At 44.8% G+C, this 25,383-nt stretch overlaps 1 protein-coding gene across 1 annotated transcript; it reads left to right on the top strand.

Moving 5' to 3' along the window:
- The first annotated feature begins 14,492 nt into the window (after positions 1-14,492).
- Positions 14,493-23,304, top strand: LOC118828076 (cytochrome P450 1A1-like). The gene is made up of 7 exons (XM_036734480.1): positions 14,493-14,600; positions 17,312-18,173; positions 19,916-20,042; positions 21,281-21,370; positions 21,501-21,624; positions 21,981-22,067; positions 22,378-23,304. The coding sequence occupies exons 2-7, from the start codon at positions 17,340-17,342 to the stop codon at positions 22,661-22,663; spliced, it is 1,548 nt and encodes a 515-aa protein (XP_036590375.1). The 5' UTR covers positions 14,493-14,600; positions 17,312-17,339; the 3' UTR covers positions 22,664-23,304.
- Positions 23,305-25,383: the final 2,079 nt, after the last annotated feature.

The raw sequence follows: 25,383 nt of genomic DNA, 5'->3' as shown, positions 1-25,383 counted from the left end.
CTTTGTCACCTCTCCCTCCTGGCTTCTTTTAAGATTCAGCTCCTGCCAGAGGCCCTTCTTGGTCTCCCCTGTGTCCCCTCTAATAGTATCTTCCCTGTGAGGTTACCGTCCCTGTATATTTCTAATAAAATATGTATGCCCATAGTTGTTTGCAGGTTGTCTCCCCTGTTAGAGTGTGGGCTCCTTGAGGTCAGTCACATGTCTTTGCCTGTTACCTAATATGTAAGCCTTTGATCATTGCTTCCCCCCCCCCATTCCTGAGGCCAGCCTAATCCCATCGTCCCTAAGAATGACCTTCCTATTCCTCCTTCCCACAGAACAATTCCTTGTCTCCCACTGCATCCTGGGCCATCTCCAGTTGTCCCAATCTATATCTGGCCACTGGACCCAGATGACTCTGGATGGGAAAGTGAGGCTGGTGACTCTACACAGCTCTTCCTCACTTGTAAGTCATGGCATCATCTTCCTGATGCCATGGTCGTCTTCAAGAATGAAAGACAAGCTGAAATACATCCTTACTAGCATGCGGGGTAATTAATTTCCTTAAATGTTTTCTCCTTGGTGATATCTTCCTCCTTATAAGATTGATCTACCCTTCATTTCCTCTCCTAGCCCAAAATAACTAAAAGGAAGAAACCCCCCATCACTGTCCTCCCTTAAATACATATAAACACACTCCTCTCATTCAGTAATATTGAGGTTTTCCTTGCCAGTTTGGTGTGACTCAAAGAGCCCTGGACTTATAGTCAGGAGAGACCTGGGTTCAGATCCTGACACAGACAAATCAATTTACCTCTTGAATCAGGGGTGGGGAACCTGTGGCCTCCAGGTCACATGTGGTCCTCTGGGTCCTCAAGTGTGGCTCTTTGACTGAATCCAAACTTCATAGAGCAAATCTCCTTAATAAAAGTATTTGTTCTGTAAAACTTGGATTCAGTCAAAAGGCCACGTCTGAGGACCTAGAAAGCCACATGTGGCCTAGAGAATACAGGTTCCCCACCCCTGTAAATGAAGCCTCTGTTTTCTCAACTATAAAATGGGTGTAATAATACGTGTAATACCTACCTGGCAAGGTTGTTTTGGTGGGAAAATGGGATTTGGTGCATGAGCATCAAATGAGGTAATGTCTATAAAGTGCTCTGCAATCCTTAAAATGTTTTATACATGTCAGTTATGCTCGTTTCTACTATTAATGTTAATTAGATTATATTAGGCCTTTATCCCTCCCTGTTGTGGTGTAGTGCTTATGTTATTTAATGAAACTATGGGCTAGGCCTTGTAGGGTTACCCAAGACAGACAGGTCATAGTGGAGAGTTCAGACAAAAGGCGATCCAATAGAGAAGGAAATGGCAAACCACTCCAGTATCTTTGCCAAGGAAACCCCTTAAACAGTCGGTCAGTGGCATTATGAAGAGTCAGACAGAACTGAATGACTAAACCACAAAGACCTTGATAGGGTTTAGTCATTTCAGATGTCAATAACTCAGTAAATAAAGGACTCAGCCAATAGACTTTTAATCTCTTTAATCTTCTAATGATTAAACCTTGCTTGTGAGAGGACATCAGTGTTTGTAAAAACATTTTATTATGCAATATGGGCAAATTGAGTGCCAGCAACCATTTCTCCCCCTCATTGTGAACTTTATTTTCTTTGGTTTAAACTTGTGATTTCTTCAGTATAGGAGACTCCCAGTATAGAGTCTCCCTCCACTAAGTGAAATCAATTTCTGGATGCTCATTAGCCATTCATTAAATAATATGCTCTAGAATGTTTGCAAGGAACCAAAGTTATATTCACCAGTCTAGATTTAAGACTACTCTCTTCTTTTTTAAGTTAGGAAAATATTTGTCCATCTCTAATCCTATGGCATCTCTCTCCATTATTTTTAAGAGCTCACCAAGCTCAGCAATTACACCTGCCCCTTCTTTTAGTAGTTCACCTGGACCTTGTGACTTGAACTCATTGAGGGCAGCTTGTTAATCTCTTTCTATCTCCTCACATATCTTGAATTCTAGCTGCCTGTTGACTATTTGTTCTGTGCTTTCCAATCTGAAGATCATTCTCCTTGATACAGAAAAAGGAGCCAAAATGATAGTTGGCCAGTTCTGCCTTCCCGTATTTATCCCATCCGTAGGTAAAGGATCAGAGTCCTTGGATCCTCCATCCTCAGCATACCTACGTTGTCCATAGCAGTCATCCCCAGTCTTAGGTGTGTACGACTGTACTTACAGGACTGTGCTATGGTTTTTTTTTTCCAGGCTCCATTACCCACCCTTGTTTCCTTCCTCCATACATTTATTTCCACCTTCTTTGATTGTTTCCAATAAACTTATTTTTACATCATTTTTGCATTAGCATCATTTTCCAATATTCCCTCCCAGCCACCGCCCATTAAATATTCCCTTGAAACAAAGAAAAATTTGAGTAACCCGAAAGACAAAGCCACTATATATCAGTATATGCAACAGCCTGTACACATAATCCCCCACTTCTCCACTGAAAGGAAAGAGGTAGTTTACTTCTCTTTTTTTCTGGGACTAAGATTGATTGTTGCACTAATCTGAACTATGAATACTTTAGTATTGTATTCATTTATGTTATTGTAGTCATGGCTTGATTCTAGTCTCTTTATTCTGTATCAGTTTATATAAATCTTCCAATTTTCCTCTGAATTCCTCATCTTCGGTGTCTTACAGCACAATAATTCACTTTACATTCAGATACCACAATGTGTTTAGCCATTCTCCAATCCATGGGCATTCACTTTGATTCTAGTTTTCTGCTACCTTTCTTTTTGCCTCCTAGGGTTCTATATGGGATGGCTGGGTCAATGGATATGAACAGTTTAGTGAGTCTGCATAATTTCAAAATGTTCTCCTTAATGGATTAACTCTTTTGTCCATTATTTTTTATTGATCATCTTTGCCAATTTGATGGATAGGAGATAAAAACTTCACAGTTTTAATTTGAATTATGAGTAACTTGTAATATTGTCTCAGGTTGTTGATAGGTTGTGTTTCTCCTTTGGAGAATTGTTTGTTCATATTTTTGACTACTTACTGGAGAATAGTTTTGTTCTTATACATTGGTGATATTTATCTTAGATATCAGAATTTTCAGTAATATTTGATATGAAAATGCTTTCCCAGTCAACACTATCTCTTCATATTCTAGTTAAATCATTTTTGTTTGACAAAAAACTTTTCAGTTGAATGAATCAAAATGTTCTTTTATCTCTTATAATCACATCTGTTCTCTCTTGGTTATTACTATGAAATCCTCTCTAGCCATAGCTGTAAAAGGCATCTTCTCTCATTCTCCTCTAATCAGATTTTAATGATGTAACTTTGTATATTTCGATCAGGTATCCACCTGATTATTGTGATACATGGTGTAAGATGGTGATACCAATCCTTTTTTTTTTTTGCTAAGCTGCTTTTCAGTTTGTCCAGAAATTCTTGTACAATGTGGCATCTTTCCCCAGTTAGTTTGTGTTCTTGGACTGGGCTATTATGCTTCTAGGTCTTGCTTATCTACTCTGTTCCAGTGATCCACTTTCTGTTGCAGCCAGTAAAGACTTGGGAGGTCTTCAAATATCCCAGAGCAAAGCTCCATTTCTTGCTCAGGTTTCTAAGGGTACCATTAGGGGTTCAGGGTTGTCTTTCTCTAATGCCATCAGTTCAAGTCTTCATTCCAGTGTATTCTCAATATCAATCAACAGTTATTACTGCCTCTCTTTCATTTAACCAGTTAACATAAATTAGTTTTTCTAAAGGGACATAGAGCCAGTCACTTAACCCTTGTAGGCCTCAGTTTACCCCTCTGTATAATAAGAGACCTAAATCTGTGACATTATACATATTATACACACCCTGAGTATGTCTTGATGGCTTAGCTCTCAGATATTTTCCATACTTTGTAGTTATTTCACATGGAATTTCTAGAAGGAATTTTAGGAATTTATTGCCTTTATACAAGTCTTTTTAAACATCTAAGTTAAAAAATTGCTTGTAGGACAACATCAGCCTCTTTGGACCACTCCTAATTATCCTCTTCATGGGTGTTGTTTGTGCATGTGTCATTCGAATTTCATTCTTGACCACTTCCTGTTCTTCTTCAAACAACTTCCCCTCAGAGAATTTGGAGTCTACTTAATCTTTCTGTTAATAGAAGACCATGGGAACTGTTGTGGAATAAAGACCACTCTCTAGGCTTGGCAGGTCAGATTGCTCAAAGTTTTTATTAGACAACTGGCTGGTTTGGGGACTGTATCATTGAAGGACTGTTCCATGGGTGGGGTCAGAGAATTTGATTTTTATATAGCAGTTAAAAAAGGGGAAAGGGAACATTAGGATGTCTGAGAGTCAGACCTCCTCACTACAGAAACTGGGTCATCTTGCTGTTCCTGAAGCAAGGGAAAAAGAACTAACAGTTGCTAAAGTAGATACAGTGCAGGCATACGTGATCCCTCACTTTGGGGTCAATGGGAAGAAACTCCTTAATGTGGAGTCATTTATTCTAACTAAACCAACTTCCACAGATCTTCTTTTTTTCATACAACCTGAAAAAGAAATACATTGGACTCAATAGGTCCCTTCAACCTCTAAATTTGTGATTTCATATTTAATGAATGAATGAATTCTGAAGATAATGAAGATCCACTGAAATGGGATGAGAAAGAAATGCTCCTACTATTTTGTTTGCCAAGTATAAGTTGTTTTTGAGTAGGAGACTACCTTGATCATAGTGGTACATTTGGAAAATTAACCTGGCAATATGGTGCATAAGAACTACATCTGGCAAGTCTGTTTCAGGGTGATGTCAGCTTTCATAGGTTCAATTATGATCTCTCTCCAGATAACTCCCATAGCTATACATCCAACTCTACTCTTTTCCTCCCCTAAGTTCTAGTTCTCTTCTGGGGAACCCATTGCCTCTCTGAATCAGAAGTACTGAAGACCAAGATCAAGGGTGGTGGATATGAGGCAGGAAAATATTTGTGAAGAATGTATGCTCAGTCATTGCCCGGGGTCCAGGTATGAAATTCTTTATTCAATTTGAAAATCCTTGCTGTCCACCAATGACTACTTTGTCCTGGCATTGATGCATACTAAAGCATGAAATTTCTTTGTGATAGTTCTTTGAAAAAGTGTAAATTCACCTTGTCCTGGATATCACTAAGTTAATGCCATCTTGATATAAGTGCAAATACCTACACTGATACCTCATTGCAAATGAAGCAAACACCTGAGCTATACCCTGGGACCTGGCCTAAATATAGAGAGTGGACATTTAGATTCCTGAAGCAGAGGAAGCCAAAGAATCCATGCAGAGTCTTCTTCTCCCCACAACTTAATCTCAGGAATGTCTCAATCCTAAAATGGTGGCAGTGGGATGGTAGTGATGGCAGAGCATCTAAGAAGTTTCTTAGCCAACCAACGTAAGTTGTTGCGTATATGTTTTTAAGATACATACAAAAGATCAAAGCAAGGACAGGTAACAGAAGATGAATACAAAATCATGGCTCAATCCTTCAGAGCAATTTCAGGAGTGCTAAAGTGCAGAATAAACTGAGGCTAACAAACAAAACTAGTGACAATTGAAAGAGAGTTTGGGGGATTTTTAAAGTTATATTGGGAACAAAAAGATATCAAAGATGGGAGAGGACCATTGCTTAGGATAGATGGAATGTTGATAAACAACAGCAATGCCAAGGTCGAGGCACCTATTTCTTATTTTCCTTTTGTTTTCTTGGCTAAGAAGAATGATCTCAGTACAGGAAAGGACAAGATGGTAAGAGAGCTTTTGATGAGTTCAAGTTTCCCTCTTTTTCCTTCTAGGCATCTCAGAACACCTTGATTTTATCCCTTATTCTCTCCTTCTTTACTCCAGTCCCTGATGAAGAGATGACCCTTCTTTTCAAGACCAACAACTCTTGTGTAGCCGGGATCCCATCTTCTTTCATCTTCTCTGGAAGATTGTCACAATCATTCTCCTCTCTTACTAAGCTTCAGTTTCTCCCTATCAACTGACTTCTTTCCTGCTGTCTTGAAACACATCCGAGGCTCCTCTATCATGAGAAAAACCTCACTAGACCCTAACAGTGGACAACTAGGTGGCACAGTGGATAGAGCACGCACTGGGTCTGTATGCGGCCTCAGACACTAGCTGTGTAACCTTTGGCAAGTCATTTATCATTATGTTTGCCTTAGTTTACTCATCTGTAAAATAAGCCAGAGAAGAAAATGGCAAAACACTGCAATATTTTTGCTGAGAAAAAGAGCTGGACATGATTGGAAATGACTGAATAACAAAAAGAGACTCTAACATCCCCTAAAGCTCCCATTCTACATCTCTCTTCCTTTTCATGGCCAAAATCCTAGAAAAAGCTGTTTACATCTATTGTCTTCACTTCTCTCATCCTTTGCAATCTGGCTTCTGAACTCACCACTCAAATGAAATTGCTATCTCTGACAAGCTCTTGATTGCCAAATCTGATGGCCTTTCTCCACTGCTCTCTAGTATTTGAGACTGACTGCCCTCTCCCTGTGAATATTGCCTGCGTTTTTGTGACACTACTCATTCCTGGTTTTCCTTCTACATGTTGATGGCAGTTTCCTAGGCTCTTTTTGCTTGTTATCATTATACCATGTGATCTCTTTACAAGATATGAATATTTTTAGTTTAAGAAAAAGCATTGTGATTGTTTGAGAGGGTTGGCCTGTAACCAGAGTGACCTTTGTTTTCTTTGAGTGACTCAGCTTACCTCATTGAGCCTCACTGGACACTGGGGGCTTCTCTTCCAAGGCAGGAAGCCTAGAAACCATGCCAGGAAGAAGAGAACTTCTTGAGTGATGAGTCATGGGGCTGGCTGAGGGGAGGTGTTGACTCCAGAGCCACGCCCTGTTGGGTGTTAACCTAGTCTATGCTAGGGGGAGAGGCCAACTCAAGAACCAATTGGCCCTGGTCATTCAGGCGGCGCTTGATGATGTCAAAAACTCTATAAGAGGGGAGAGGACAGCTTGAAAAGTTCTCTTTCCTTTTCCGGTTGGTGCAGCAGCGGTGGGGAGCGTGACTCTGGGCCAGCCCTTGCTCTCAGGCCGAGCCCAGATGTTGGTAACTATGAATTGTATTGGGTCTGTCTGTTGATGTTTGTAATTTGTTTGTATTTTGGTTTTGAGGTTTGGGATGCTGGTTCTTTTCCCCTGAACTAAATGAAAGTTCTGAACCTCAGGGTGCTGGTTTTTTCCCCTGAAGGATGTCTCTTGATGCTTGTGTGTATGCTCCCCTGAACTAACTGAATACTAACTGAATGCTGGCGTTTTCCCCTGAACTAAATGAATGTTGTCTGTAGGCTAACTGAATGCTGGATTAAAGTAAGCTGGTAAACCCCTTCACCGTGCTTTCCTTGTTTAAGCAGATAAAAAGAACCTGTGCTTTCCCAGCGTCCCGGCAGCCTCCTGGGTGCCGGCAGCCTCCTGAGTGCTGGCTGTGGGGGGGATCTTACGCCCCCACAGAAGCTGCTAGCTGGGTTGTTAAAACATGGCCACACCTATTGAATTTATGTATAAAGTAGCAATCAGTGCTACTTTGATGAGCTTAATTCAGAGGGGTCCATCTCAGGGATATAAATTTTCATTTCTTGAGTTAAAGATTCCAAGTCAAGCTAAGCCCCTGAAAGGGAGCTGCTCTCGGGAAGAGGGAAGAGTTTCTTCTTCCTCCCATTAGATAGAAGGGACTAATAGGAAATAATACATCCAACCTAGAACAGAGAGAGAGAGAGAGAAAGAGACAGAGAGAGACCCACTGAGGACAAACATGGATAAACACAGATGCAGAGGCATATAGGGTAAACATCCCAGAGAGAAGTCAGATTTAAGGAGTGTAATTTACCACCATCCCCATAGTGGAGAGGATTCTGGCTATGGATTTTATTTTATTTTATTTTTTGAGGCGGGGAGGCAGGGCAATTGGGGTTAAGTGAGGTCACACAGCTAGTAAGTGTGTCAAGTGTCTGAGGACAGATTTGAACTCAGGTCCTCCTGACTCCAGGGCTGGTGCTCAACACACTGGGCCCCTAGCTGCCTCTGGTTATAGATTTTAAAAATGGACCAGTCCTCAGAATTCAGCAGAGAGCTACGCCTTAGGGGACCTTCATGAGGATTGGACAAAGAGAGAAAAATCCTGAGTGCCAAGACTTGTGAAGTGCCCCCTTTCCATGTGCATTCCCTAATTCATTGTGCAGAAAGTGGGGGGATAGTGTGTCCCTTATTAGGGAGAGGGAAAGATTCTTATTAAACTGCCTTAGTAACTATCTTTTTCTAAAAGCTGATTAAATTGTAAAGATAAACGACTTTGAAAGACTTAAGAAATCTGATCGCCAAATGACCAATCACAATTCTAGAGGGTACATGGTAAAATATGCTGCCCATCTCAAACTAAAGAGGGATGGATGCAGAATATAGATTGAGGCATGTTTTTTTTTCAACATAACTAATGTTGGAATTTGTTTTGCTTGACTATGTATGTTTGTAACAGGTTTTTTTGTGCTCTTTCAGTGGAGAGGGTTAGGGAAGAAAGAGAGAAGTTGGAGCTGAAAATAAAATTCAATTAAAAAAGCCAAATACTTGGGGGAAAAAACTAATTGAGGCTTCTGGTTAATAACCAATGGGAATCACACTGATGGTGGTTCATGACTGACAGTACTAGAGATGCCAAATCTTCATGATTGTCCTCCTAGAGCCCTGAAGGGAGTACCTTCCAACCCCCTCCTGCTAATTTCAAATAGGAGTTGGGGGACTGAGCCTGGCGGGGGAGGGTTTATACAAAGATGAAAGATTAAACTCTTGGAACTAAGTAGCAAATATAGGGCTTTTCCTAAAAAGAATGGTTGTTGTTCATTCTTCCAGAGTCATTGAAGTACAATGGCAGGATTAAAAAGTCAAGAAAACTGGTGATGTCCCGGAATGCAGTGAATGACCTGTCTGAGACCACTGAAAGAATTGGTAGAGATGATTGCTGAATCATTCTCCACGATCTTGGAAAGATTGTGAAGAACCGAACAGTAATTGCGCAAATGAAGGACAATGCTATCTCAATCTTTTAAAAGGAAGATAATGAAATCTATAAACTATCAGCTTGACTTCAATTCCTGGCAAAATTCTAGAAATTTCCATCAAGGTGATGGTTAGTGAGTATCTGGAAAGGGAAGCAGTGGCAAGTATCGTGGCTTCATCAAAAGCAGCACATACCAGACTTATCTTACTCCTTTTTCCACAGGGTCACTACTGAACTGCTACATCACAGAAATTCTAGGGATATAGTTTCCACAGATTTTAGCAAAGCACTTGATAAGATCTTATCCTATTTTTAATAAAAAAGGGACTATCTTCTCTTATCTCCACATGGTAAGGGCTAAGTATGCCAATGTCAATTTCTTCATTGATTATTGAAAATATGGAGGAGTTGGGGATATAGTGGGTAGAGGCCAATTGGTCAAATGTGGCATGGATTCAGTCCTCCCTCCACTTCAGCTCAGACTCAAGGCTCCCTGCCACTTCTCTTCCCCCCATTGCCCCTCCACACCCAATGACTCCCTGATCCCCTCCCCCAAGCAGATTCTCTTCATTGATCTGAGCTCCTACTGGGGAATCCTAGCCAAAGAGCTTCTCACGCAAACCTGGAAAACCTTTGACCCAGGATTGAACATTCTGCTCCAAGCCAAAGGCTCTTTAATCTCCTGTCCTGGCCACAGGTGCCTAAACTCCCTTCCTCCCCTTCTTTTCTCTATCCACACACCGCCCCACACTATTCTCTGGCTTTCAATTTTTTCTTTACAATAACCAGGCAATAGGAAAGTGATCCTCCTAGAGTATAGGCCTCAATCATGCTCCATAAATTCTGGTGACTCCCTATTTCCCTAAGATCAAATACAGACTGCTCTAGGTATGAACTGGTCCAACTTTCTGGGAAGCAATTTGGAGCTATGTAAACAAAGGGACTAAAATGTCCATATTCTTTGATTCAGAGATTTCCCTGCCAGGCATAGAGCCTCAGGAGGTCAACTATTTAAAAAAAATAAGTCCCCACATATATCAAAATATTTGAAGTAGCACCTTTTAATAGCAAAGAACTGGATACCAAATGATGTCCATTGATTCAGGGAATAGCTAAACCAAGTTATAGAAAAATGTAATAGAATATTACTGTGCTATAAGAAACATTGAGTATGATGAATACAGAGAAACATGGGAGATTATCATGAATTGGTGCAAACTGAAGTAGTCAGGAAAACTGTGTACATGATAACCATAAATGGGAAGAACTCTAAACAGAAAGTACAATATTGACAACAAAATAATTGAGAGAATTCTGTGAAATTATAATGAATAAGCTTGGCCCCAAAGAAGAAGCATAAGGAGGCGCCTCCCTACCTTCTTCACAGAAGTATGAGAGTGTGACTGGAACGTGGCAGATGATGTCAGGTTTGAGCTTTTTACAACACTGTTTCGTTTTTCTGAATTGTGTTTCTCTTTTTTATTCTTTGTTATAAGAGATGACTCTTTGGGAGGGAAAGGAGAGAAAGATCCATTGGAAAATGTAGGTTATGTTAAAAACAAAAAAAAAATCAATAAAATTTTACTTGAAAAATACAGATTCCTATGTTTGACATTTAAAACCCTTCCTGACCTGGCTCCAGTCTCCTTTTCAAAGCTTATTACAAATTATCCATGCACATGCTCTAAGGTCCAGCCAAACTGGCCTTGTTCTTCCTCCCACACTAGTCTACTTAGCACATGTATGCCTAGATTGCACTCACCTCCACCTCTTACAAGCCTTCAACTGCTAATCCCTTCCCATCAATAAACATCCTTACATTTATTTTGCATATGGCCTAAAAGTCAGGAGAGATGTGTGTTCCTATATTGATTGTGTGACCCTGGGTAAGTTACAACCTCTCAGTGATTTTAATGTGCAGATGCTAAGACTTTAAGATGCTGGCCTGCATCGACAGAGGAAGTTCCTTACTCACCGGGAGCTCCCAATGCCAATGAAATCTTGGAGATGTAGATAGACAGGTATATATTACATATGTGTGTATTGTATGTTTATATATGTATACACACATATAGTTAACAAGTATTTATTAAGCACTTACTATGTGCCAGGCACTGTTTCAGTAAGTGTACATAGTCTCATTCCAAGTTGGATCCTTGAGGGGAAGGAAGGACAGTGTCATTTCTTTGTATCCCCTGGGCTTAGCACATAGTAGGAATAGGGACTGGACCTCTGATTTCACTGAGGAAGGGAATTGCTAAAGAGCTGCTGAGAGCAGAGAGAGATTGAGTGATTTACCCAGGCCCTGGGCCTCAGAATCACACGGCCTCTATGGGGGAATGGGGGTGGAGATGTGAAGGCAGGTGTTCCTGGCTCCTTCTGAGGCCAGCTCAAAGACCCACTAGCTATTAGGTCTCTCCATTATGCCCCTGGTACTTAAGTCAAGATGTGGTCTTAATAAATTCAACCAATTGGTCAATAGACATAATGAATTCAGTCCTATGTTGGGCACTTCTGGGGGAAGGAGGATTGGCATGACCAATTACTGAAGTTTCTGCCCTTCAAGACTAAGTGACAGGAGCCATCTGGGCTAGAAAGTGCTATGAGTACGTCCCAATTTGGATTTCGACTGCTGGCCAAGGAAGTTTGGGAGACCTAGTTTCTGAATTCTCTCAATTCTGTCCTTTTGCATCTGGCTTGGTGTGTCCTAGGGAGGAGAGATTCGTGAGAGTCCCCAGTCCAATATGCTAAATGAATAAAACCACCCGCGGCTGGGGAACTTGGTTTGGGCCGCTCTGGTCTCCCAGGTGGCCATCTACCTTTCCTAATCAGAGATACCACTGGCATGCCAGCCCCTTGGGCTGGTGCCGATCCAGGGCCCCTATACCCGGTTAGTTCTCTTCCGGGACGGCGGAAGCAGGGTGCTGAGGGGCCAGCGCTTTTGCCCTAAGGCTTTAAGAAGCTGGATTTGCTGCCCCCAGGGGCCACAGGGTCCCAGGTTCCTCCACCCAAGCCTGCCAGCTGTGTTAGCTGCCGAGCAGGGAGTGGGGGGAAGCGAGCATGCTTTCGGGAAATGCGTGCCAAGGTGTCCGAGGCGCATGCCAACAGTGCTGGCGCTTTCTGGCCAGGCCTGGGCTAGGCACGCACCCCGGGCCTCTCCGCTGCAGCTACAGCGGCTACACCCTCCTCCCCAGGCAGCCCCCAGTCCTTGCCGCTTCCGGAGGCCAGTCCCGTAATTCCTGGAATTCCTTTGCCTGGTTGCTGACTTGGCCCTTTGAGAGCCGCCTTCCCGCCTCTTTTCCTCCTCCTTATTCTCCTCCACCCCTTTTCCCTTCTCCTCCCCACTCCCGTTGCGTGACTAGGTGACCTGCACGAGGCGGCCAGCCTGCTGGGGGACTCTGCGCCCGCCCTCACGATCCCTTCTCACGTAGCTCTGCCTCGCGCTTGCCAGAGGTCGTACCCGGTGACCTGGCGCGGGGCGGGGAGCAGGGTCGATTGCGCCAAGGTGATCAGATCAGATCAGCAGCAGACTCGCCGCCGAAGCCGCTCGCGCGAGTGCAGACGAGAAAGGCATCAACCCTGGAGCGCTGACCTTAGCGCTTGGAGATTGGTGCCAGGAGATCTCGCTGAACCCAGCTCCCTCCGCCCGCAGCCTGTGATGCTGGAGAGGGGGTCGCACCCATTTAAAAAATGTCCTTTTTAAAAATTATACACATACATACACACACAGATGTGTTTCCAACCTTCCCTCCTACAGCCCTCCTCAATTGAACGAAAAAAAAAAACCTGCCCATAAATAACGTGCATAGTTGAGCGTCTCTAATTCCCCTTGTAGCCAGGCTGGAAAGTCTAAGTCTCATTCTGCATTTTAAGTACATAGCCTCTGCGGCACGGAGTAGGTGACAGGTTGCACCCATTTTGTTCAAAGGTCGGGCTGACTGAGGCCTGGGGTCTGTATGGCCTGGAAGGACGACGAGGTGTTACAGGTGGGCTCTAAGGAATAGGTAGGGAGGACAAGGGAGTAGGGGAATGGGAGGACACGGAAGACGAGAGGGGTCTTTGGTCCTTCCTGGGATTCCCTCTACTCCCACCCGCGCCAGCCCTTCCGGCCTTGAGCCAATTCACGACTCTGTGAGCAAGCTTACTTAGTGTTTTCTCCGCACTCCGTTCTTAAAGTTCTGTTTGTCGCGCAAACACATATAAATCAAAGCATTTTTAAAAAACGTGTTTTGAACAATTCTATTTGGAGAATGACAGACCCGCCTTGTCTATAACCAAAAGGTGTTGAAAAACGCTTCGGGGTCGCACCATTCTAGAAGGATGTGTACGCGACGCCCTGGCACAGTTTGATAGACTGGCGGTGAGTGCCCATCTTAAAAGTGAGAACTCTTGGGTGGCGGAGCTGGAGAGCCACCAGGGAACTCCGCCTGCGAGGGCAGCCTGCATTTGGGTCCGAAGGAGCGGGCTCCTTTGCCCTCTTTCTCCCCTCCCTTCTCTTTCCCCGCTCCCCCCTCCCCTCTCCCCTCCTCCGGCCCCGCCAGTTGCCCTCCCTCCTGGCTGGCCCCCATCCCCTTCCCGGTGATATCTGACCCTGGGCCGAGGGCCAGGGGTCGAGATAAATCTCTCACGCGAACCTGGACACTGTGTAACCTTAGCCAAGCCACCTACCGCTCCTGGGGGGCGGGGACCCAGATGGATCAGCAACCCCCCCACCCCCACCCCGGCCACCTCTACCCCCAGCTGCCCTTACACTGAAGGCTAAGTGGAAGGGAATAAACACGTTATTAAGCGCCTACTATGTGCCGGGCACTGAGCTAAGCGCTTTTAGAAATATTTCACTGCATTGATAGCCCGCGGTGAGCTTTTGTGTGTATGCGAGGGGGATCGGGGTGGTAGTGGACAGGGACAGAGATGTTTAGCATGGATCGCTGGAGAAAGCATCCCCAGAAATCAGCACCGCCTCCGACTTTGCAGTCAGTAATTGCCCTAAAACTCTTGAGAAGTGTGAAGGTGATGGTCCTTCCACCCAACCTCAGGTTGGAATGATCACCTGCGCCCTCTGAAAATTCAGGATCACCTTAGATTTGGAAGTCTGCCTAAACTTGAGGGTTCGCTCCTTAGTAAGGCTGTCCAAGAGAGAAGAGTCTGAAGAGCGCCAGACCCCTGCCCCCTCCAATAATATACCCTGGGTCCAGGGAGCCCCCTAGTAAGTTAGAATTCCATCCCGCCTGATCTCCTGCACCCCTGCCAATAATTAGACACCCACATTCCCCTTCTCCGACTCGGGGTACAACCTCCTCTAAGTCCCAGTTGACCTTTACCAACTCGTCCCGCCCCACTAGAGGGCGTATCTGAGACATTGCCAATCACCTTAACCAATAAGGATGAAGCAGGTTGTATATAAAGGTTTGCAGAAAGCTCCCTTCTCCACACCTTCTAAAGAGGTGATTACTTCTTGGCATCTTTCAGCTAAGATTGAGCAAGCCCTAGGTTTTAGACTTCTCCGATTCTCAGTCCAACCTGAACCCCTGTCGGGCACAGGTAAGTGTTGGGTTCTTCTCCACTTTCTCTTCAACAATTAAGGAAAGCACCTCTCTGACTCCTGATCTTTCCAGGACATCCAAGACTGGGAGTCATCAGATTGTAGAGCAGGAAGGGCCCTGAGAGATCAGGAAAGAAAGGCAAGCCTTCACACAGGTCAAGTGACTTATCCAAGGTCATTCAGTAGTCCAATTGGGCCAGGGTTGAAGATCAGCTGTCCTCCTGACTCCCAACCACATTCTCCTTCTGTAACCCTAAGAGATCAGGATTCTGCAGTCAACTCAACAGCTAATGTAGTGGAAAGAAAAATAGATTTAAATCTATGGCACTGGGAATTGAATCCTGGCTCTGCCTCTCACCAGCTAGTGTGAACCTGGGCAAGGGCGTCAGTTAGTTTGTCTTAGCCTCAGTTTCCTTACCTGTAAAATAGGGTGATAATTCTTGCACTACTTATCGCACAGGGTTCTAGTGAGAAATACATTTCCATGAAACTTTGTGTATCTACAGGATAGATTGTTGCTGTTCGGTCATTTCAGTAACGTCCAATTCTTTGTGACCCCCTTTGGGGTTTTCTTGGCAGATACTGGAGTATTTGCCATTTCCTTCTCCAGCTCAATTTACAGATGAGGAAACTAAGGCAAGTGGAGTTAAGTGACTTGTCCAGGATCACACAGCTAGTAAGTTTCTGAGGGCAGATTTGAACTCAGAAAGATGAGTCTTCCTGATTCCAGGCCTGGCACTCTATCCACCTCACCATCTAGCAGCCCCCCAGGATAGATAAAGTAGGATATTTTGTGTTCCCACCACCTGGATCCCTAAGTTCCCACTGTCTCAATATCCCAGGAGGACCAGTTGTTGGGTCCTTGTTTGCAGGCTGGGGTGGAGAGTGGGAAGGGACTTGGCCTCTTGTCTTTCCTAAGACAGTGTAAGGATAAGGCAAAGTACTTCCTTCTTAACCCCCTAGGCTATTTCCAAGAGGGCAGACCACTGGGGCAAATATCCAGGGTCTGATGTGAGACCCTGGACATGACCTCACACCTAGGAAAAGTTTGAAGGGAAGAATCTCTTGCATGTCACCCTCCCTTTCCCCAGTTCCTATTACCCTCCTAGACTATAGCATCTATCCTGACACCATCTCTCAACTGCATTTGAGTGACCAATGCTGGTTGATTTCAGTTCTGGGTCCCTGAATTGCAAAATCCTCAGGGCCTTGAGTCCCGTAAACTTGGTAAAGCCCTTCTATGGGCCCAGCTCTGTGCTAACTGTGCTACCAAAAAGACAGGAGGAGAAGGGGGAGGGGGAGGCGGGGGAGAAGGAGGGAGGGCAGGGATAGGAGGAAGAAGGGGAGAGGGGAAGAGGGGAAGGAGGAGGAAGGGGAAGAAGTAGAAGAAGGGCAGAGGGAGGAGGAGAAGTGGGAGAGGGGGAAGAGGGGGAGAGATGGGAAGGAGGCAGAAGAGGAGGAGGAAGAAGAAGAGGAAGGGGAGGAGGAGGAAGAGGAATATAAGGAAGAAGAGAAAGAGGAAGAGCAGGGCAGAAGAGGAGGAGAAGGGGGAGAAAAGAACACAGTCTCTGGACCTGAAGGATTCAGGGTCTGGTTAGAGAGAGAAAGACCCACACATGGGAAAATGAGGGGGGAAAAGGTGTGAGACAGTCCCAGCTCAGTGGTCGGTTGCTTCAGGGCCCTGGGTTCCAAGCTTGTTTCTGCTCTTAATTTCTATGGGACTTGACACCAGTCAGGCCCTTCTAGGACTTAGGTTCCTCCTCTATAGGGAGGTTGGACCAATGATTCCCAAGGTCCTTCCATTTCTGCCATTCAGTGGCTCTAAGTGCTGAAATAAATGATGCTCTAGTCAATCAGGAAGGCACTAGATCTCCCTAGGTAGGTATAATCAGGGAGACTGAGGGATTTAAATTGGGTTGAATTTGGATTAGGCAAAAAGGAGTGAGAATATTTGGGGAAAGGAAGAGCATGAGCAAAGGAAGGCAGTGTGGGCCAGTAGACAGAGCACAGCCTTCTATTCAGAAGACCTGGGTTCAAGTCCCAGCTTTGCCACTAACTCAGTGTATAAACTTTAACCTTTCTGGCTTCAGTTTCATCATCTGTACACGATAGGATTGGGCCAGATGAACTCTACCTTGCCTTCCAGCTGTAAAATTCTGCATTCCAAGATTCCTGTGTGGTGGAGGGAGAGGGTGGAAGGAGCATAGTTTAAGCAGAGGAAGTCTTGATTACAAGTTATCTAAGAGGTTAAGCCCCTGGGCCTCCTTGGAATACAGAGGCCACTGGGGCAAGTTTCCATCTTCTAAGGGAACACCCTCACTGGTCACAGGCTGCTTTGGCATTTCTGGTCTAATCTCTGCTTCCATTTTTCGGTGGGGGACGCTCAGCAGTAGAAAAGCCTTAGGAAGAAGGATGCACCAAGGATGGAGGGGGCTACAGAGATCAAAAGACTTGCCAAGTTCACCATTGCTTCCCTTTGGTACCATCAAGGGATAGCCCTCAACCTCCCTTCCTCCTTGCTCCATGTTGGCAGACATTTTTTGTCTGAAGGGATGGCAAGTCAGTATTATCCCCTCCCTCCTACTTAGCCCCATCTTCCCATCACTGCTCCTTGTTGAGCTCATAGGACCATTAGATACCTCCGGAGCCCTTCTCCAGTTTCCCACTCCCATGGTCTTACAGGTTTTTTCTCTTGCGTTTGTCTCAACAGCTACAGTTTTTGCTAACTACCAAAAATCATGACAAGTGTGTTTTCCATGTTGGCATTCCTCGAAACCTTCACTGTCACCGAGCTCCTTGTGGCCTTTGTGGTCTTCTGCCTGGTCTTCTGGGTCATTAAATCTTACCCTCAAAGGGTCCCCAAGGGACTCAAAAACCCACCCGGACCCTGGGCTTGGCCTCTGATTGGCAACATATTGACTCTGGGGAAGAATCCCCATCTGGCCCTGGCCCAACTGAGGGAGAAGTATGGGGATGTGATGCAGATTCAGATCGGCTCCACCCCAGTGCTTGTGTTGAGTGGCCTGGAAACCATCAGACAAGCTCTGGTGAAGCAGGGGGATGACTTCAAGGGCCGACCTGACTTCTACAGCTTCTCCTTAATCTCAGATGGTGACTCCTTTACTTTTAGTCCTGATTCAGGGGAAGCATGGGCAGCTCGAAGGAAGCTGGCCCAGAATGCTCTGAAGACCTTCTCCCTATCTGCCTCCCCATCCTCTTCCTCCTGCTACCTGGAGGAGCATGTGAAGAAGGAGGCTGAATGCTTGATCCAGAAGTTCCTGGAGCAGAAGGGGCACTTTGACCCCTTCAGGTACCTGGTGATGTCCGTGGCCAATGTCATCTGTGCCATTTGCTTTGGAAAGCGCTATGACCATGAACATCAAGAACTACTTAGTATCGTCACTTTGAATGCTAAATTTGGTGATGTTATTGCCTCTGGGAATCCAGCTGATTTCATTCCTGTGCTGCGATACCTGCCCAGTAGCAAGATGGCAGCCTTCAGGGACCTGAACGAGAAAGCCGCCAACTTTACTCAAAAGTTGGTGAAAGAACATTACAAGAGGTTTGAAAAGGTAGCGAAGGGGAGCTGTGTTTACCTCAAGCCTAGCTGGGAGGAATGAGGAATAAGGGGTCTTACTAAGTGTGTATAGGAAGAGAGAGGAGGTGGAGGAGGAGAGGGTGGCAGTAAGGAAGCAGTAGAGCACCTGAGAGGCAAACTGGGCTAGGAGAATTAACATGTATACAATAGGTACAGGCCAGAAAGAAGTCAGGGGGCAGGTCAATGAGGCAGCATAGGTCTGAGCAAGAAGGCTCCAGAGTCTATAGCAGCTAGAATGTAGAGAGGGCTTTAGGGTTGGTTACATATATTATCTCCCTTGGTCCTCTCAACATCCCTGGGAGATAGACATTACTATTAACCCCATTTTACAGATGAGAAAACTTTAGCTGAGAGAAGTTATATAATTTGCTTGGGGGGTCACAGAGCTAAGAAGGGTCTGAAGAGAATTTGAATTCAAGTCTTTCTGAATCTAAGTCAGACACTCTATCCATTACAGTACCAAGCTGTTTGAAGAATTCTAGAAAGTCAGAGTTAGCATCTATGTGGCAGAAATCAGGAAAGTGAGAGCTGATCCAAAGGCAGAGCTTGATTTGCTTTCTGTCTGTTTTTATCTTTAATGCTGTACTGCTGTAGTAGGAGGGCCAGCAGGAGAGTCAGGTCAGGGTTTCCAGAGCTGAGCTTCTGACCAAGGCCAGATGCATGACCTCCACCAAGGATTCATTCTCCTCGGAAGTGTTTCTATGGGTGTTGAAGTATTCATGTGTGCATGAACGTGTGTGCGAGTGCGTGTGCGGGCATGTGTATATGTGTGTGTGTGTGTATGTGTGTGATGTAGGAATCTTGTTTGCTAGCCCTCTAGCAGCATCTAAAGGTGTGGTCCTAGAATAGGTATGGTTCCTGCCCTCCAGAGGTTTACAATCCATCCACCAAGGTGCTGTACTTTCACATGGTCTGCTAATCTCACCAAGCTTTCCTGACTTTCCAAGGATATAGTAGTATCAAAGAAATTTCAGCATTCACAGTGTCTCCACGGAAGCTGTAGAGTATAAACACATTTCAACAGTGATGCTTCTGCCCACTAAAGTTTTCTGTGACCTATTCATACAATGTCTGGGCTAGAAGATAGCTCGGAGATCAACTGGTCCAATGTTCCCCCTTCCCAGAGAAACAGACTGAAGCCCAGAGAAGTAAGTTGACTTACTCAAAGCCACACAGAAAATCCAAGGCAGATCTGGGGCTTAGTCCTAGGGCTTTTGACTTTTCAGGACTTCAGGGAAAAGGCATCTTTTCACTCTATCAAGGCACCTCTCTAACTTACCTTATATCTCTACTTCCAGTCCTCTGATTCAACCCAAGAAGTGTTGATCTTCTCCCCTATGGGAGAGAACAGTACTAGGGAAGTAGCCTTCCCTATTTCAAGTCCTGAGCAGCTGACTAGCATTACCAAGGAGCAGTAATTAGGCTGCCTTTCTTATTGGCCTTTCTTCTTTCATTGGGAGCCTGAGTTTAGAAAAGGGCAAGACTACTGAATGCTCAGAGAGATCAGAGAAAGTTTCCTAGAAGAAGTAGGCATATCCTTGGATCTGGCAGGATGGGAAGGATTTAGCCAGGAAAGGCCCAGCCATTCCAGGGAAGGAGGATAGCTTGAGAAAAGGTGCAGAGATGGGAAGAAACGGGGTTTGAAGAAGGTGAGGAGAGCTGCAGTTTGGTGCTTGGCATCCTTCTTGCCCTAACCCTCTAGCCTTGCCCCACCAGGGCTGCATCCGGGACATCACAGACAGCCTAATTGAACATTGCCAGGAAAACCAGTTGGATGAGAATGCTAATGTCCTGCTGTCAGAAAAGAAGACTGTGAACACCGTCCTGGATATCTTTGGAGCAGGTAAGAGCTGCCTTCCATCCCACCCTCCAAGTGCCCAGTCCTACTCTAGCCTTGGGCACAGCTGGGAGGTTGACCAGGATTTCCTTTGGTCCCTCTTCTCCCCTAAAGTTCCTCCCAGCATTCCAGAGCCAGGCACTGCCTTCCACAGCTACCCATGATTCCTTTCTCCCATACCTCTTTCTGCCCTCATCTCTATCAGAACTTACTTGTATTTTGCATCTGTCCTAGAAAATATTGGGTAGACTTAGGCACCCAAAGATGCTCATGTCTGATAAATGCTTCACTTTTTACCCCCTCCCAGAAGTACGTACTTGCATTTAACCCGGAGGAGCAAAGCCCTACTGGTGGAATGCCAGGCACTATGGTAGGCCAGGGATGGAGATATTTCAGGGATAAAGCAGGTCTTTCTGGTATCCTTCAAAGCTCATTACATTGGCAGCCCACTCTGTCTATGGATAAGGCTGGTCTTTCCCAGGGCCCCTAGGACCTTCCTGCCTATTTTCAAGCCTGCCCCATCTGAATTCAGGGGAAAACCAGCCATCTTCATCTCAGATTCAGCTGTGGCTTTCAGGAAATTCCTATAGCCATCAAGACACCCTTATTTAGGGACGAGTTCTTCCCTAGTAAAGTCCCTGGGGTAGGTTTGTCCCTCATGAAGCAAAATTTTCCCCACAAAATCTTCTAGAGTTCTTAACTGTGAGCACCTGTTCAAAGGTCTATTCAACCCAAAAGAAATGGCTAGGATCTAAAGATGGCTGGCTTCTCTTGGCACATGTCATAGAGGCCCTTTTACAAATTAAAAAAAAGCATAGACTGCCTGGGCTCTAGTCCCAGCTCTACCAGTGACATACTGGAGTGACCCAAGGCAAGTCCCTTAGCCTCTGTGGGACTTGATTTTCTCATCTATGAAATGGAAATAGTAATCACTACTCTTCTATGTCACAGGAGCATAGTAACGACCTAAGGGCCTAACACTGGTGAGAGCACTTGGAAAGACTAAATCCTGTCACCCAGATTCACAGAGCTGGGTGTCTGGAGCACCGGACTTGGGGTCAGGAGACATCTGAGTTCAAACCTTTTCTTAGGCGCTTAATCATCTAATCTCTAATCTATGAAATGGGGATAATAGTAGCACCTCCCTCATAAGGTTGTCTAAGGCACAATGAGATAATACATGTAAAACCTGAAAGCTCTATGGATGGTGGCTCTAATTATTGCTGCTGTTCTGTCCTGTCCAGGCTTTGACACCATCACCACGGCCATTTCTTGGAGTCTCATGTACCTTGTGGCAAAGCCTGAGATCCAGAAGAAGATCCAGGAGGAGCTGGGTAGGTGGAGTGAATTGTGAGACCTTCCTTGACTCTTTGCAGGGCTAGGGTGGGGAGTGAGGAGCCCCTTAGGACCCAAAGGCAGGGCTGGCTTTAAGCCTGCTCCCTTTGACTCGCCTTTGTCCTGCAGACATGGTGATTGGCAGAGAGCGGTGGCCCCAGCTCTCAGACAAACCTCAGCTCCCCTACATGGAGGCCTTCATCCTGGAAACCTTCAGGCACTCTTCCTTCCTCCCCTTTACCATCCCCCACAGGTGAGACCTTGTAAGCAAGAGGATGGGGTATCCACACCTAAGCTTCACGTTCTACTTAGTACCGAGAAGTCACCAGGAACAAGACAGAATGAGGCCATTGTGGGAAGAGGGAGATTATGGAGAGGAGAATCATTCCCCATCCACAAGTCCAAATATCTCTGGGACAGAATGAGGGAGGTCAGGGAAGTGTTTGTCAGTCTCTCATGATCTCTGTTCCCCCAGTCATTGCTGAAGGAAGAGAACAGAGGTAGTGGCAGCCAGGGGTGTCTGCAAAGAGAGAAAGCAGGGAACCATGGGGGATACACCCATCCCCCCAATTCCTTCTGAGCCTGACAGAGGTTTCTTGCCCCACTCAGCACAACCAGAGCCACGACCTTGAACAATTTCTACATTCCCAAGGGACGATGTGTCTTTGTGAACCAATGGCAAATTAACCATGACCAGTAAGTCAGCCCTGGGGACCCAACAGGGGTCTTGGTGGGGAGCTTTGGGTGTGTCTAATGATGATTGTCAGCCAGGTGGAAAACTAGGGACCTTCTCAGTGCAAAGCCTTCTGGGCCATCCTTAGCTGTCTAGGCCTTGGGCTTGAGGTCTAAACTGGGCCAGTCCCCTGGGGAAAGGGCTTATAGGGCAGGGTACCCACTCACATGCTACTTACATTGCCCTAGCCCCAGCTCTCAGTCGAGATCTAGGGCTCTGACCCCTGCCCTCTCTCCCAAACTTCCATCTCCTCTGTTGTTCCTCCTGTGACAGGAAAATATGGGGGGACCCTTCGGTGTTCCGGCCAGAGCGATTCCTCAGGGCAGATGGAACCATCAACAAGGCCCTGAGTGAGCAGGTGACTATGTTTGGCCTAGGGAAAAGGAAGTGTATTGGGGAGACTATTGGCCGGTGGGAAGTCTTCCTCTTCCTGGCCATCCTGCTGCATCAGGTGGAGTTCAGTGTCCCCTCTGGAGTGAAGGTGGACTTCACCCCAATCTATGGATTGACCATGAAGCATCCCCGCTGTGAGCACTTCCAGGTTAAGCTGCGCTCTTAGGAGGACTAAAAGCTCCAGGATAGGATGCTGTTGTTTTCCCTGGCCTGCTGCAAAGGACTGGAGGGAGGCTTCAGGCTGAAGTTGATGAACATGTGCTCAGTTCTGGTGCTCTGACTTCCTGCTGTTATCCGCTAGAGAGGGGCTGCTTCACTCTCCAATCCCTGCCATTCCTCCTGGCTCCCAGGAGACTACTCCCTCTTGACACAAGAACTTGGCTCCCCACTAATTGAATGCTTTTATGCTGTTCTATGGTTTAAGAGGCCTGGCTGGGGACAAGGGAGTCCCTGGGCCTCTGAAAACTTCAGGCAAAGTCTTTGAGAGAAGAGAGAAGACATGGGACCAGCCATGAGAATTGGACCATTCTATCAGGGTATCAGCAGATTTGTTCCACTTTGCAAAAAAGAAGGAAATTTTTCCAGTCCAATCAAGGTGGGTTCAGGGAAGAGACTTGCCAGGTGGGAACTCAGTAGACAGACCACACCTACATAGTCAACACTGGGCCAATCCCAGCTTCACAAAAATGTTCCATATCAACACAAGAGTGAGCAAGTCATGGAGCAGCACCTTTCTTATAGTAGCATGAGTCCAAAATGGGAAAAAAAAAAACCCCACAATAAAGAATGAAGTTAGTGAAAGAATAATCTTTGATCTGATTTGAACTGAGTCATTCATAGTTGATCATCACACAATGTTGCTGATGCTGTATACAATGTTTTTCTGGTTCTTCTCATTTCAAGTTGCATCAGTTCATATAAGTCTTTCCAGGTTTTTCTGAAATCAGCCTGCTCATCATTTCTTATTAGACAATAATATCCCATTACATTCATTACATTCACTGCAGCTTGTTTGGCCATTCCCCAATTAATGGGCATCCCCTCAGTGTCCAGTATTTTACTACCACAAAAATGGCTGCTATAAGTATTTTTGTATATGTAGGTCCTTTTCCCTTTCTTATGATCTTTTCAGGATACAGACCTAGTAGTGGTATTTCTGTATGAAAGGGTATGCAGAGTTTGGTTGACCTTTGCGCATAATTCCAAATTGCTCTCCAGAAGGGTTGGGTCAATTCACAACTCTGCTGACAATGCATTAGTACCCCACTTTTCCCACCTCTTCTCCAGCATTTATCATTTTCCTTTTTTGTCATATTAGCCTATCTGATAGATATGCGGTGGTACCTCAGAGTCGTTTTAATTTGCATTTCTTAAAAAAAAATTTTTTACAATATTTTTAAAGGGCATCCAAATATATAGAAGGTAAATTTATAACATATCTCTAGTACATATGCATATGTGCATATATAAATAGATATAAATATTTGATATTTTCCTGTATATGAACAAATAGAAGGAAAAAATCTTAAAGTAGAAAAATCAGTAAAATGCTACCTAGAATTAATATTTTTTAAAAATTAACGAAAATGGGCATGTTATTGAATCACATCATTTCTGGGGAGTAACTATTTTGAAGTACCTTAGCAATGCCTTGGTTGGACTTTCCTGATATATCATTTTTGGCAGGTCAGCAGGGAAGCATAAATTTGTAGCAACTGTTCCCTGAGGATAACTGGCTGTGTTACTTGATTTCTCTAATCAAAGGTAATTTAGAGCACTTCTTCATATGCCTATAGATGGATTTGATTTCTTTATCTGAAAACTGCTAGTTCATATCCTTTGACCATTTATCAATTGGGAAATGGCTTGTATTCTTGTAAATTTGACTCAGTTATGAGCATTTGTCTTCTGATGCCTCTTTTTAGACATTTCTGTATGTCTGGTGACTGAGTGGAACCTAATAGGAGGTTGGAGGAGTGGAAAAAGAGGGTCCAGGGCCCTGTGGTCACATGACAGAAAATGGAGTAAATCACATGAAATGTTGCCCTCCTTTCTTTGACCTATCCCCTAAGCTTTCTTGCTCATCTGCTTGGATCAAGCCCTCAGTATATTAGTGTTTAGTGTATTCCATATTGTTTGGAAAAGGACCATTGGTGCAATGAAAGCATTTGACTTTTTCTGCTTGGCCCCAGAATGGAAGTTACAGGGAGGTGAATTTCAATTTAGTATAAGGAAGAGCTTCCTAACGATCAAGAATAGCCCAAAGTGGAAATATTCTGCCTTAGGCAATAGAGAGCACCCCATCACTGATGGTCTTCAGTTGTTAGAAATGTTGAAGTGGGGATTCCTGCTCAAGTATGAATTGGACTGGATGACCTCTGAGCTCTCTTCCAGCCCTGGGAGTCTATGGTGGAGAGAAGAGTAATTCAAGCATCTGAAACATTTATGTAAACTATCCATGAAATAATAAAGATGTATCCCAGAAACGCTGATGCAGATGTTTGTGAACCTCAACCTTGAACACATCGTTCTTTGTGTCAATCGTTCTGATTCAGTTACTATACTGGCAGAGTTTGAAATAAGAAGTGAATTCTCAGGCCTTGTCCTCCGGGAACTTGCATTCTTTACAGTGGACACAAGATATAAGCACGTGAAACAGTTAAGACAAGAGTCCTATATTTGGCTGCATGGTACACAAAGTCTGATAGAGAGAACAATGCAAGAGAATATGATATATTGCCATCTCATAAACAATGATGCTAAAGATCCAAACTATAGCAACAACAACCAACATTTCATGGCTTGCAAAGCACTCACCCCACAATTCTTTAAAGTAGGTCATGTGATGAAGAACCCCAAGCTCTCTCTTGCCTGTGATCCTGCAGC

The sequence above is a fragment of the Trichosurus vulpecula genome, chromosome 8, assembly GCF_011100635.1.
Source record: "Trichosurus vulpecula isolate mTriVul1 chromosome 8, mTriVul1.pri, whole genome shotgun sequence".
NCBI lineage: Eukaryota > Metazoa > Chordata > Mammalia > Diprotodontia > Phalangeridae > Trichosurus > Trichosurus vulpecula.
Note: the sequence above shows the minus strand (reverse complement) of the source record. Positions and strands in the feature narration are given on the sequence as shown.

Coding starts and splice junctions, on each gene's coding strand:
- LOC118828076 (XM_036734480.1), top strand. CDS start 17,340: ATGACAAGTGTGTTTTCCATGTTGGCATTCCTCGAAACCTTCACTGTC. Junction 20,043..21,280: donor CCTGGATATCTTTGGAGCAG/GTAAGAGCTGCC, acceptor TGTCCTGTCCAG/GCTTTGACACCATCACCACG. Junction 21,371..21,500: donor GAAGATCCAGGAGGAGCTGG/GTAGGTGGAGTG, acceptor TTTGTCCTGCAG/ACATGGTGATTGGCAGAGAG.